This window comes from Phocoena sinus, chromosome 17 (assembly GCF_008692025.1).
Source record: "Phocoena sinus isolate mPhoSin1 chromosome 17, mPhoSin1.pri, whole genome shotgun sequence".
Lineage (NCBI taxonomy): Eukaryota > Metazoa > Chordata > Mammalia > Artiodactyla > Phocoenidae > Phocoena > Phocoena sinus.
In genome coordinates this window covers 15,060,113-15,072,264 of record NC_045779.1, presented here as the reverse complement: position 1 = coordinate 15,072,264, position 12,152 = coordinate 15,060,113, and the positions used below count along the sequence as shown (strand labels likewise).

The 12,152-nt window shown below is 39.5% G+C and overlaps 1 protein-coding gene and 1 non-coding gene across 11 annotated transcripts in view; one reads left to right on the top strand and one right to left on the bottom strand.

Annotated features, from left to right (window-relative positions):
- NCOA2 (nuclear receptor coactivator 2) overlaps positions 1–12,152 on the top strand; it is a 271,533-nt gene that overhangs the window by 229,541 nt on the left and 29,840 nt on the right. For 8 of the 10 annotated variants that reach the window (XM_032609401.1, XM_032609402.1, XM_032609406.1 and 5 more), the window contains 3 exons: positions 6,321–6,531; positions 8,850–9,056; positions 11,754–11,969. In XM_032609401.1, the coding sequence (XP_032465292.1) occupies positions 6,321–6,531; positions 8,850–9,056; positions 11,754–11,969 (634 nt within the window). The remainder of the gene's footprint in view (positions 1–6,320; positions 6,532–8,849; positions 9,057–11,753; positions 11,970–12,152) is intronic. The other 2 variants (XM_032609407.1, XM_032609408.1) reach the window with 1 other exon arrangement.
- On the bottom strand, positions 7,252–7,324 carry TRNAG-UCC. The gene has a single exon. It is a non-coding gene; the product is annotated as a tRNA-Gly (tRNA).

The following is a 12,152-nucleotide window of genomic DNA, read 5'->3' as shown; positions in this document are numbered from 1 at the left end:
ATGACTCTCTGAGGTAGTGACATCACAGAGGGAAAATGCAAACTGTTTAAATTTTTCCTATTTAAAAAAAAAATGATTTATTGCTGACAATAATGACTTGGCATAAAGGGTTTTCTGGGGAATCAACGACCGGTGGGGTAAAGATCCAGGACTTCATGAACCATGCCATCCCTGAGCGCCGCCGTAAGTCGTGATGGGTTAAGAAGTGCAGAAGCTGCACAGGCCTCTCTACTGAAAATGGTTCACTGATATGGCCTTGAAACTTGTTTTACAAGTGGACATTTTAGGTGTCGCTGTCTTCAGGGGCAAGGTGTGCATGGGGAGACGAGAGAGGAGCACCCCTGGCGGTCACCTTGGACCTCCCGGGTGGAGGCTGACCCAGCAGCAGCCCTGGGGTGGAGAGCACAGACTGGGGGCGGGTGCCGAGGCCAAGCACAGCCGGCCTCCTTCCAGGTCCTGAGCACGCAGCTTCCTGTCTGTCTTTCACTTTGATGTCTGGACAGCTGCTACCATTCCTTGTGCCCTTCGTGAGGGAAACAGCGTAATTGTGTAAACACCTTTGGTGAGGATGAATCCTTAAACTTAGGTGTTAGTCCTGAGTTCTCTACACCAGCTACTCTGTGATGCTGTAAGATCATTGCATGGGGGGACCCGGGGGCTCAGGGGAAAGTTAATAACAATATCTTGGATAAAGTGTAGTGTAAAAGCATATTGACAGCTGTAGATGTTTTAATCTTTTGAGGTTTACTAGATTAGAATACGCAGAGCTAGTGGCAGTTCAGAGTGGCAGGCAGAGATACTGTCGCTCAGGTCTCTTGACACATGCTAGAGGGCAAGATGGTGACTCATGAGGTCCCCCTTGGCTTAGTGGCTAAGTGGCTGGTCTCCTGCTCCATAAACAGAATTTATTTCTATCCCAGGCCTGAGGCCCTAGGGACTTAGAGGGTCAGGGAAGGAGGGCACTGTTTGGCATTTCTGTATTTACCTATGTGATTACACTAACTTCATACAAGAAACTGACAAAGAAGAAGTTCTGTTTGTTTTTTTAAAGTCCTTGAGTCACTTGCAGGTTTCTAATTGGTATTTAAAAGAATGTTTTTTCTGATCAACATTATGGTACTTTGGGAACTTAAAGCACAGAGTGTTATCAGCACAAACCTGTCATTTTGGGTGGACACACACTCACACTCACCCATACACACAGTATTTTTTTCTTAATGAAACCCAGTTCCTGGTTTTACCCTCCATCTATTCCCATTTTAAAACTCCACCAAAAAATAGTGCTTCAGAGCAATTTTCACATCAAAAACATTGCAGCTTGAAAAGAAAGGTTACCACAGGAAGTATGCATTACCTAAATTTAGATCAAAGTTAGAATGACTGACTTTAAGAAAAAAAAAAAAAAAAAAAAAGGGATTCTTTCACTTCCCACCCTCCTTCACTTTTCCCAAATACAGGTTGATTGTATCTCCTACTGACTTCTGTACAGATTTATCAGAGGTTTTTCTTTCACTTCAGGGGAACACAACACGTTTTTATTCAGTAAGTTAAACTGTTAGCGAGCCTGAGTTGCACAGTTGACTGTCTTGTTATTTGGACTCAGAAAAGAGCCATTATCCGAGTGTGTGTTTAACCTATCACTAACTTATTAAGGGCAGGAAGTACTTCGATGGTGCCATTATACCTAAAATAGCATTCTTCACTTGGTAGAGTATTTAAACAACATTTGTTTCTACAGTGTTTCATAACCAACAGGAAACAATGACAGAAAAATTTCCGATATGTTCACTGACTTTTAAGTTATATACTTATTTACACAATGGAGCATGTGTAAATGATATTAACTAAATGCTACTCTTTTGCTCTTTCTTAATGCTGCTGGGCCACTTATGATGAGGGTTTAGAAATAGTCTGTAAAGAATTTCTTCTTGTTATTTGGCTCCATTAGAAAAGCAAACCATATTTTAAACTCTTAGTGTCCTGAAAATTTCCCTCCAACTGTGGTAGAATTGTGTTGCCATTTTTTAAAGCAATTTTATGTTAGGCAAATGTGGTGAAATAACAGTTTAAAAAATAATTTTTGAAACGCTGTTTTGTAGTTTATTAGAACACGTGTATTAAACTACATGTGTTCTTTATATTTCCTTCAGAAAACAAATTGATTTGACACATGAAAAATTCATAAAACCAGAAAAAATTGCAGAAATCAAGTCCAATTTTCATTTTGTAGAACTTTTACAAAAATCTTTCTGACTCATTTTCTGCCTGAAATAGTTTAAACCAACTCTTCAAATTGATGTGGCTAATTTGAGCATTCGAAGAGATGCCTAAGCAGAACTTGGAAGTATCTTGGCAAAGCGTTTTCAAGGAAGGCATTAATCTTTTTGTCTTGTGAAGAAATCATGCCTGAGAAAGGAACTAGATAGGAACTAGAAGAACTTTTGATGAGAATGAAAGCTTACTTAGGGGGCAGAAATGTTTGATCAGAAACTTCATGTGATCAAATGCACCCCTTCCAGGACTTACGTGACTACAGAAGAAAATGCCCGTAGTCGTCAAATTTTATTCCTAGGCAACCAAAGGTGTAGAGATATTCTCCTTGAAAAAGAACATTTCAAGGAAAGTTGAGACAGTTAGATTCATTTAAATGCATACTCCAAATACTGACAAGAAATAAACACAAGCAAAGCAATATTATCTCTAGTGGGGAAATTTTCATAATGCGTTTTTCTGGTGGTAAGCTGAATGAATTCGTATACTATAGTGTCCATAGTTAAGGGTCTCCAAAGAACCAGTTCCTTCTGAATACAGCGCCAAGAAGTCCCTGCGTGACTTTCTTAAGACAAATAAGTGTTTTAGTTACTTGTCAAAGCTAGACTGAAACACAGTTGAATTTGATCAGCTCTTAGAAATGGCAAAGATTAAAATTAGAAAATCAGTTTTAACATATGCTTTTTAAAAATAAAAATCAAGGAAAATCATGGATTTTAAATTATGTAATTATTTGAAATAAAGAACCAATAGAGAGGTTTAAACCGTCCAAATATATTGTTTTATATAGCTATGTATATATAGAGAGAGAGATTAACCTTAGACTTATTTTAAACTCATCATATTCGACACAAGAGTAGATCACAAAGGAAGAATCATGAATCCTATCATTAGAACTCTTTGAAACTATGATGGTTATTTTTCTATTCAAGATGGTTTAAAGTATCATTTTATTTGTGTGAAAAGAGTAAAGGTAAAAAGGAAAGGTGAGAGTCTGGACGCAGACTATTAATCTATATTGTAAAAGCTTTCTTTTACGCATGTCTGTGATTGGGAGCAAATACAAGAGCATCCATTGAGGAAAATAATCTACTTTATTTTTATTATCGTTTATATGAGCTATTTATTTGGGCCGTCTCTCATTCAAGGCATCTGCAAAACTTTCTCAAGAAGTAGCTTATTGGGCTTCCCTGGTGGCGCAGTAGTTGAGAGTCCACCTGCCGATGCCGAGGACACGGGTTCGTGCCCCGGTCCGGGAGGAGCCCACATGCCGCGGAGCGACTGGGCCCGTGAGCCATGGCCGCTGAGCCTGCGCGTGCAGAGCCTGTGCTCCGCAGCGGGAGAGGCCACAACAGTGAGAGGCCCACGTAGCGCAAAAAAAAAAAAAAAAGAAGTAGCTTATTACTTATTACGGCCCACCCTCTCACCCCTTCACAAGCAATGAATTTTAAAATACTCTACGCAAGGCAGCATTACTGTAGTAGGGAAACCTGGTTTCCTAGGATAGCAATAAACTTCACAGTTTATTAAAACCTCTTAATACCTCTGTAGCTGTTTTCATGATACAACCATAAGGATATTTATCCATCTTTTTTTTTTTAATAAATTTATTTATTTTTGGCCGCACTGGGTGTTTGTTGCTGTGCGCAGGCTTTCTCTAGTTGCGGCGAGCGGGGGCTACTCTTCGTTGCAGTGCGCGGGCTTCTCATTGCAGTGGCTTCTCTTGTTGCGGAGCACCAGCTCTAGGCGCACGGGCTTCAGTAGTTGTGGCTCGCGGGCTCTAGAGCACAGGCTCAGTAGTTGTGGCACACGGGCTTAGTTGCTCCGCGGCATGTGGGACCTTCCTGGACCAGGGCTCGAAGCCGTGTCCCCTGCATTGGCAGGCGGAGTCTTAACCACTGCGCCACCAGGGAAGTGTCCCTATCCACCTTCATGAAACTTTTTTCTGAGAAATTATAGAAAGGATAGGAATTTCTATGAGAAATTGAGTTGATTCTGGGAAATGTTTTAAATTACCGGTTAAAATAGTTAAGGGACAAAAAAAAAAAAAAAAAATAGTTGAGAGAACTCATCGGGTTGACTGAGTGTCCATTGCTATGTTCCAGGCACTGTCCTCAGAGGGTGATAAGTGCTTATTACACTGATGTTTGTATCTTACGTATTCAGCAAAAGATGATAACGATAGCTTTCCAACGGAGTCACTTTACTCATGTTTAACTTACCCAAAATTGTCCATACACATTCAGAAGAAGAAAAAAGAAAAGGAGAGATAGCTATTAAATGGTTAAGCCACGTGAGCAGTTTTGCCTACCGTTCAAGAGACTCAACTGGGTTTTGGTTCCCTTGAAGCTCCAGTAGTGTGGAAACGTAGCTACAGGCTTTTTCAGTGCGGAATGGCCCCCGCGTAAACTTCATCATTTCGGACTCAGCCAGAGAAGCAGTGATGTGCTTTCACTCTGGAGGGAAAACTGGCTGTGTTGCCCTTGGTGGAGGGGACATACAATAAGGTTCCTTCCCGAGCCCTTCTAAGGATCATTTTGTCTGTGTCTGTCTATACTTTAGGATGCTAACTTTGGAACCTAACCCTAACCTAACCTAAGATGTAGCTCTCCCAAGTTTGATCCCTCCCTCTTTTGTTAGAAACGGGTGGCTAAACTAACTAGAAAATGGTCTTGTAATTGCTCAAACAGTGCATTAGGAATTCCCTGGAAAATGGATCTCCAAGTTCTCACTAAGCTAGTTGACTCTGAACAAAGAATCCAATAAAATATCACTTCATTGTATCCTTCCTAACTTGAGAAATTATGTCCAGTAAAAAGACTTCCTGTATAGATTTACATTTGCCATAAATTGCAAAAACCTTAGTAAATGCAGCTTCTAGTGTATAGAATAAAACTGTAAGCCATTCTGCTTTAAGTATACCTCCTGTCAGATGTAAATGCATTCATTTGAATTGCCAGTGTAGACAAAAGGGTCAGTCACATGGTCATGGATTCAGAGTCCATCCAGTGACTTTGCTGAAGTTGCCTAACTTGTGTTTTTCCACCTGCACATCAGGAGAATCATTCTTACCACTCTCTTCACTAGAAAGTAATCCTGGGAGTTAACTTAGCCATTTTCTTATGTGGTTGGCACTGTCTGATTTTAAATACTTGGCACACAGATAGGTTCTACTTAAACGAATATAAATTCAGTTGAGCTCTCTGGAAGAAAAGCACTAGGTGTGAAATAGTGGTGATATGTACCTTATTATTTTAATGTTGGTAGTTGAAAGGAAATTATTTTAATAAAGGGAAAAGCTGTAAGAAATATTTCTATGGCTTCTGTAAAGTCAAATTAATAGCTGCTGTGTTTTCATCCTGCTTCCCTGCATTTGTCACCAAAGCTGGTGAGTGACTGAGAAAGCCAGTGTCATTCGAAACTGAAAGTGTAAGCAGGAAAAAAAACACCACTCAAATGGAAAAGACAGGGCTGAGCTGTTCATGGTTACTTCAAGCTCCTCGTGCATTTCACTCCTTGCTCTTAAAAAAAAAGAAAGAAAGAAAAACAAAGTTCTAAAAGGAAATGACCATTTACTAAATACTGATTTCATGTAAATTTGGATCGTATTTTCCACCAATTTTTTGTTGTTGTTATTTCGTCAGGAGAGTTAACCACAAAACCTAGGCCTGGACTGTAAGTCATAGTATACCCATGGTTAATTAGAAATACACATGCTCATAATTAATTGAATTATTAGCATAAAATAAAGGGGAATTTATAAATTGCCAGTGAATCACAGTGCTAGAAGAGAGCTTTCTTTCTAATTGAGGCATCTCTCTTTTCACAGATGAGGAAACTGAGGAGTAAGAGATTAAATTATTTGTCCTTTGTTGATTTAATTCTTTTTAAAGATGATCAATTAACTGTTAGACCTGAGGTTCGCATGTGTCTGCATCTCTTGTTTGGCTCTGGTGCCTTATACCGGTTAGGTCTGTAATTGCAAACCGGGCCTGTGGCGCCCACTCTTCGCGTGGGACTGGATAAACCCTTCTGTTTGTTAACCGCAGCCTGGCAGTGAGCTGGACAACTTGGAGGAGATTTTGGATGATTTGCAGAATAGTCAATTACCACAGCTTTTCCCAGACACGAGGCCAAGCGCCCCTGCTGGATCAGTTGACAAGCAAGCCATCATCAATGACCTCATGCAACTCACAGCCGAGAGCAGCCCTGTTACACCTGTTGGAGCCCAGAAAACAGCATTGCGAATTTCACAGAGCAGTGAGTATGAGATATTGATGGTTATGCCAAGAAATTCCCATGTTATCACCATCAGAAACAGGGGTTATTAAAATCTGACGCAAACAGCTTAGTCACTTCAAGGTTTTTATGGTCAGATAGCACCACCTACCGTCCCAGCCCTTCAAAACAGCATTCAGGGTGGATTCTAGTAAACATGGCCTTTTTGCAGGCGCTTGTGGCTAATATAATCAGCACGGAGTGAGACTGACCTGCATTGATAAAGTTCTTCGGGTGATTGTCATACTTCCCTTCATTTCAGTTACTGCCTTCATAAGTGGAGCTTAAAATTGATTTTCTGTGTCTTAATATATGGCTGAATACTTAAAAGACAGAAACTTAGAAAGTTATGCTGACTCTTCAGGAATAATATACTACTAAAAATTTTTTATCAAAATACTCATACATGAAAGGGCTACACACATTAAAAATACCTTGTCCTATCTCTTAGGAATCCTCATATAAATATCCATTTTACATGGAAATTTATCATATAAATGTTTTCTAAGTGCATCTTAAGTTTAATTAGTATGATATACAGCTGGAAGACCTTAGACTGTTTTATAAGTGACATTTTTTATCGCTTACTTTTATTTTTTTAATTTTTTAAATTTATTTGGCCGCACTGTGCGGCTTGCAGGATCTCAGTTCCCTGTTCTTGGTTTTTTTTTTGGCCGCACCGTGCAGCATGCGGGATCTTAGTTCCCCGGCCAGGGATCGAACCTGTGCCCCCTGCAGTGGAAGTTCAGAGTCTTAACCACTGGACCACCAGGGAGTTCCCTATTTTATATTTTTGTAAGTTTAAGATGAGGTCTTTCTCCACCTTGAACACTTAGTTTACAAACTTGATAGTTAGCCAAAGTTGTCCGATAGTTTTGAGCAGAAGAAAATATCTTTCCTGCGGTAGGGACATGATCTGTAGAAAGACAGAGAACCTCTTCAGTGTTAAATTGGTGAACAGAATGATTTGTCCCTCTTCAGATACCGTTTGACCCAAAGCTTAGCGTCTGTTCTCAAATCAGAAATGGCAACCATCAACCAAATCACAAAATATCCTTGATTAATAGATCTTTTCTCAAAGTGATTCGTGATCATTCTGAAAAGGGTAAAACAACACAGAGTTTTTGCTTGTTATCTGTCAAACGTGCCTACTTCTTAGGGAATGGAGGGTTGCTTATGGCCTATGAGAGATCACAAAGTCACAGAGTTGAGAAGTGAGTAAGAAACACAGTAGCGGGTTTACGCTCATGACCCAGCGGAGTTAATAGAGGACTGCATGAAAACTCGTGGTTTCTCCTTATCTGTACCTCCTGATGGTATTCAGACTACTGAATGGTAACCAGATACCTAAACCTGAGGAAGTCAGCTTAAGCATGTACATCGTTTTCATTTAAACCCTAATTCTTCTAAATATTTTTTTTCTGTTATTGATTGTTAAGAATGTTAATGTGTTTTAAATGTTCTGTTTCATACTGTGTTTATATAATTCAGAGAAAATAAAGTCCTTTATATTATTTAATATATTAGCTCTATGAATTGTAATTTATAATATCTTTGTTCTTGTAGAAACATTGTTATCAAATCACTGGTTGTCTGTGTGATAGTATAGTGCGCTGGTGTAGTACTTACTGCACAATAAACTCTTGTGAACTAACCATAAGAATCCTTTCAAATATAAATGTATCTGGAATTTAAAGAAGCTATATTTAGAAGACTTAACAGGGCCCTAAAGCTTCAATACTAACTTCAGGTACCAGAGTTCACACATTTAAAGATTTTAACTTCCAATGAGAGTAGACATTTTTAACCTAATTCTATTCCTAGGAAAGTCCAATTCAAAAATGATAGTCTCGTGTCCAAACCACACGTATCTGGGTTTGGTGCTATATGCAGGAGATGTTTATGGCTTCACAGCTGTGACAAAGCAATATTGCTAAATTCAAATAATATATGAAAAAAATATTAGTAGTTTCCTTAACAAATACAGTTGAATATTAGAAGTTAATATTGGGGAGAAAAATATATGGTAAATAATAGGCATGCTCTTTTTTTTCCTTTTCCTTTTTTTTTGTTTTGAAAGGTTGTCAGGAATTAAATTAGAGACTTGTTGGTTAGATGGCAAGTCTGTGTTTTGGCGCCACATGTTTTTTTGTCTGTGAATTTGTCTTTTATGTAGGCAGTTGGTCCCTGACATGCATATCTTTGTTATTTTACAAACGACATTTTCCCTGAACACTACTTCTGTTGCTATATTCCGTTATCCTATATTAACCTTAAATTTTCATTTGTTTTCTCCTTAGCTTTTAATAACCCACGACCAGGGCAACTGGGCAGGTTATTGCCAAACCAGAATTTACCACTTGACATCACATTGCAAAGCCCAACTGGTGCTGGACCTTTCCCACCAATCAGAAACAATAGTCCCTACTCAGTGATACCTCAGCCAGGAATGATGGGTAATCAAGGGATGATAGGAAACCAAGGAAATTTAGGGAACAGTAGCACAGGTAAGGGCTCAAATGTGCTGTTAACTTTATCGGTGGGTTATTTAACTTAATGATGTATTCATCCACATCAAACTAGTAAAATTTTTCAAGTGAAATTTTTTATGCTAGAAACTAACATTTGAATGTAACTAAATTCTGCAAATTTTCACTGTGAGCATGGTGTATGAAACATCGGAAAGCATTCAAGTAAGCTGACCCTTTTATTCTGTGATCATTGTTTTTACAAGGGTTCTAATCATTAATCCTATGGCATAGGCTTATTTCACTTCTACTCCAGTTACAATTCCAGACATTGTAGTGATATGTGTAAAATAATTTGGTGGTTGCTAGCTTGTCGTGATAATCTGCTGATAACCCCAGAATTTCCTGTTAGTTGGTGACTTGTGTTGGACGAATTTCAGAATGAAGGTTTAAAATTCAGCCAACCTTTTATACTCGTAACGATAGCAATTCTCATTCCAAAAAAAAAAAAAACATTAATTAAAAATAACTAACTTTAAAAAAAAAACAAAAACCGAACTTTACATAGTAGTATGCCTGGCCTAAGAGTAGCTGATCCAGGGGCTCCATTTTTAAAGATCTGTGAAGTTGCCTGTGATCTGGTTTGGCCCTTGACCTGCTGTAACTTAAGGTGTCTGCCAAGTTGCCCATGCATATTCCTAAGTGGTAGTCACCGTCATAGCAGCAGCCGTACTCCCAAACCTCCACCCGGTTCAGGCTAGGAATCCCTGCTGCAGCATTGATTGCTATTACCACCACGTCCTGTACCCTATGGTATCTGTACCCTGTGGTATCCTGTACCCTTAGGATGCTAAGTTTTCTGATGGAGAACTGCTCACGGTTTACCGCTGGAGACAAAGGCATTGAAAGAAACAGATATTATAAAAAGAACTTATACTCCTGGGTTTTAATTCTTGGTGGTTTTTTAGCTTAGTCTGTAACCCCTGTATACACATTGCCATTTAGATAGTTAACAGAAAATAAGAGTTCAATCTAAGGGTTGAAAAGATGGATTTCTTTCCTAACTTTCTGTTGTTGGTAAGCAGTTCATGGGAAATGTGAAGAACGTTGTATAAAATAGTTTATTCATTCAGCAAGTGTGTATTAGGCGCCTACTGTATGTGCCAGGCCCTGACTACATCACTAATTTATTTATTCGCAGAAACAATGCCATATTAGTTTTACATTATTTTTACAATAAAGTATTGATTTATATAAGTAAAATATTGACTTATGTAAAATTCTGTAAGGGAAAAGGAGCCAATGATTTATGAAAGGTGGCTTCTTATTGGAATACAAGAAGATCTGGGTTCTTGGAGGACCTTTAGGAATTGGGGGATATACCTATATTCAAATCTGGGCAGCCTGGAGATGACTGACATCCAGGCTATGAAGATCATACAATGCCTGTGCTTTGTTTCAAAAAGAAAAATGAAAAAAACCTAAAAGAGACTACCCTGGTTACAACTGCATTAATATTTCGAATTATGGGTTATTTTCCTTCCTGCTTTCTATAATCTTGTTATATTAATTAGATAATAGATTTTTTGAAAGAGAAAATGCCTTTTCTCCCACATCTTTGTATAATTCAAACCTAGCCTTAAAACGGTTTTTAAAATATGTATTAACATAATATTGTTCTAACTTGTTCAGTCTAATTACCCTTAACTCTAAATCATCCTAATGTAGCACATTCTCATTTCACCAGTGAAAAACCATCCGCAATACATGTTCTCTCCATTTCGGAAATAATACCCTATTTTTTAGTTGTTTATCATAACTAAAGTAAATGAAAGCAAGCCATGTCTCTGAAAGCAGAACTGTTACACATCCATTATTAAATGCTTCAGAATGAAGGGTCCTCACTCGGGGTTGTTCCCCTTTAGGATATCAAGTCTTAGCCCGTGTCTGGCCATTGCCAGCATCTCGGGGGGCAGGCCAGAGAGAGCAAACGCATGATCTGCCCAGCAGTGTTGTGCTCTTCTCACTGGTGTGTGTGGTCATATAGCTGTTACTATCTCAATGTATACAAGGGTTTTTACAAATCTGTCCCAACGCAGCCTAGACCTATATGGCCAGGAGTGTGGTAGTCCAGGTCCACTGAAGTGATTGGCACTCCCTTGCCTTGGCCAAAAAGAACTGGAGTGGAAAGATGCTGTCATTCCCCCAGCTTCCGAGGCTGCTTTGGTCAGCTTGGAAGCTTAACAGATTAATAATGCTCAGAAAGGGATTTGGGGATTGAAAGTCTGGCCGGGGCTTCATGGGATATTCTCTGTGATTTGGGTTTTTAATTCGAATATTGATTATCAGTTTGTACCTTGTTCCTCTTAGCCTCACTTCTCTTTTGGAAAGTAAAGCATTGACGTGTATATCAGCTAATGTGATTCACTTCCTGAGGAAGGAAGTTGGGGTTATCCACACGCCACAGCACCTGTTTCTAAGTACATATGGGAACAATTTTAACAGCTTTTCCGAACTGTAAAGAGTGGCAAGTCCGTGTTGTGAAAAACTTCGTAGTAATTGCCATCTCGTGTTTCTTAGCCAGGGGCCCGTGTCTGTGCCGGTGAGGGCCTGAGCTGTTGGGCTAACCGTGTATTGAGAATGAACGTCTCGTACCAGAGTCAGATCGTCTGGTGTTCATACATGCTGACTGTGTTTCCAGTCACTGTATCTCCGTTTTCTCTGGCTTGCCTGCAGGCATGATTGGTAGTAATGCTGCCCGGCCCACCCTGCCATCTGGGGAATGGGCACCTCAGAGTTCTGCTGTGAGAGTCACCTGTGCTGCTACCACCAGTGCCATGAACCGGCCGATCCAAGGAGGTATGATTCGGAACCCAACAGCCAGCATCCCCATGAGACCCAACAGCCAGCCTGGCCAAAGACAGATGCTTCAGCCTCAGGTCATGAATATAGGTAAGGTAGTTCCTGTGCTCTTTGCTTTTCATTTTTATCCTTTCTTAGAAGAAGAGAGGAGCAAGCTCCATAAGTTCTGTCAAGACATGCTGCTCATTTGCGGTTTAGGTAATCCCCCCATGTCAAGCTGTCATAAGTGGGATTTTGCTGGAACTCTGTATAGGATCATAGAATTGCAGGTTT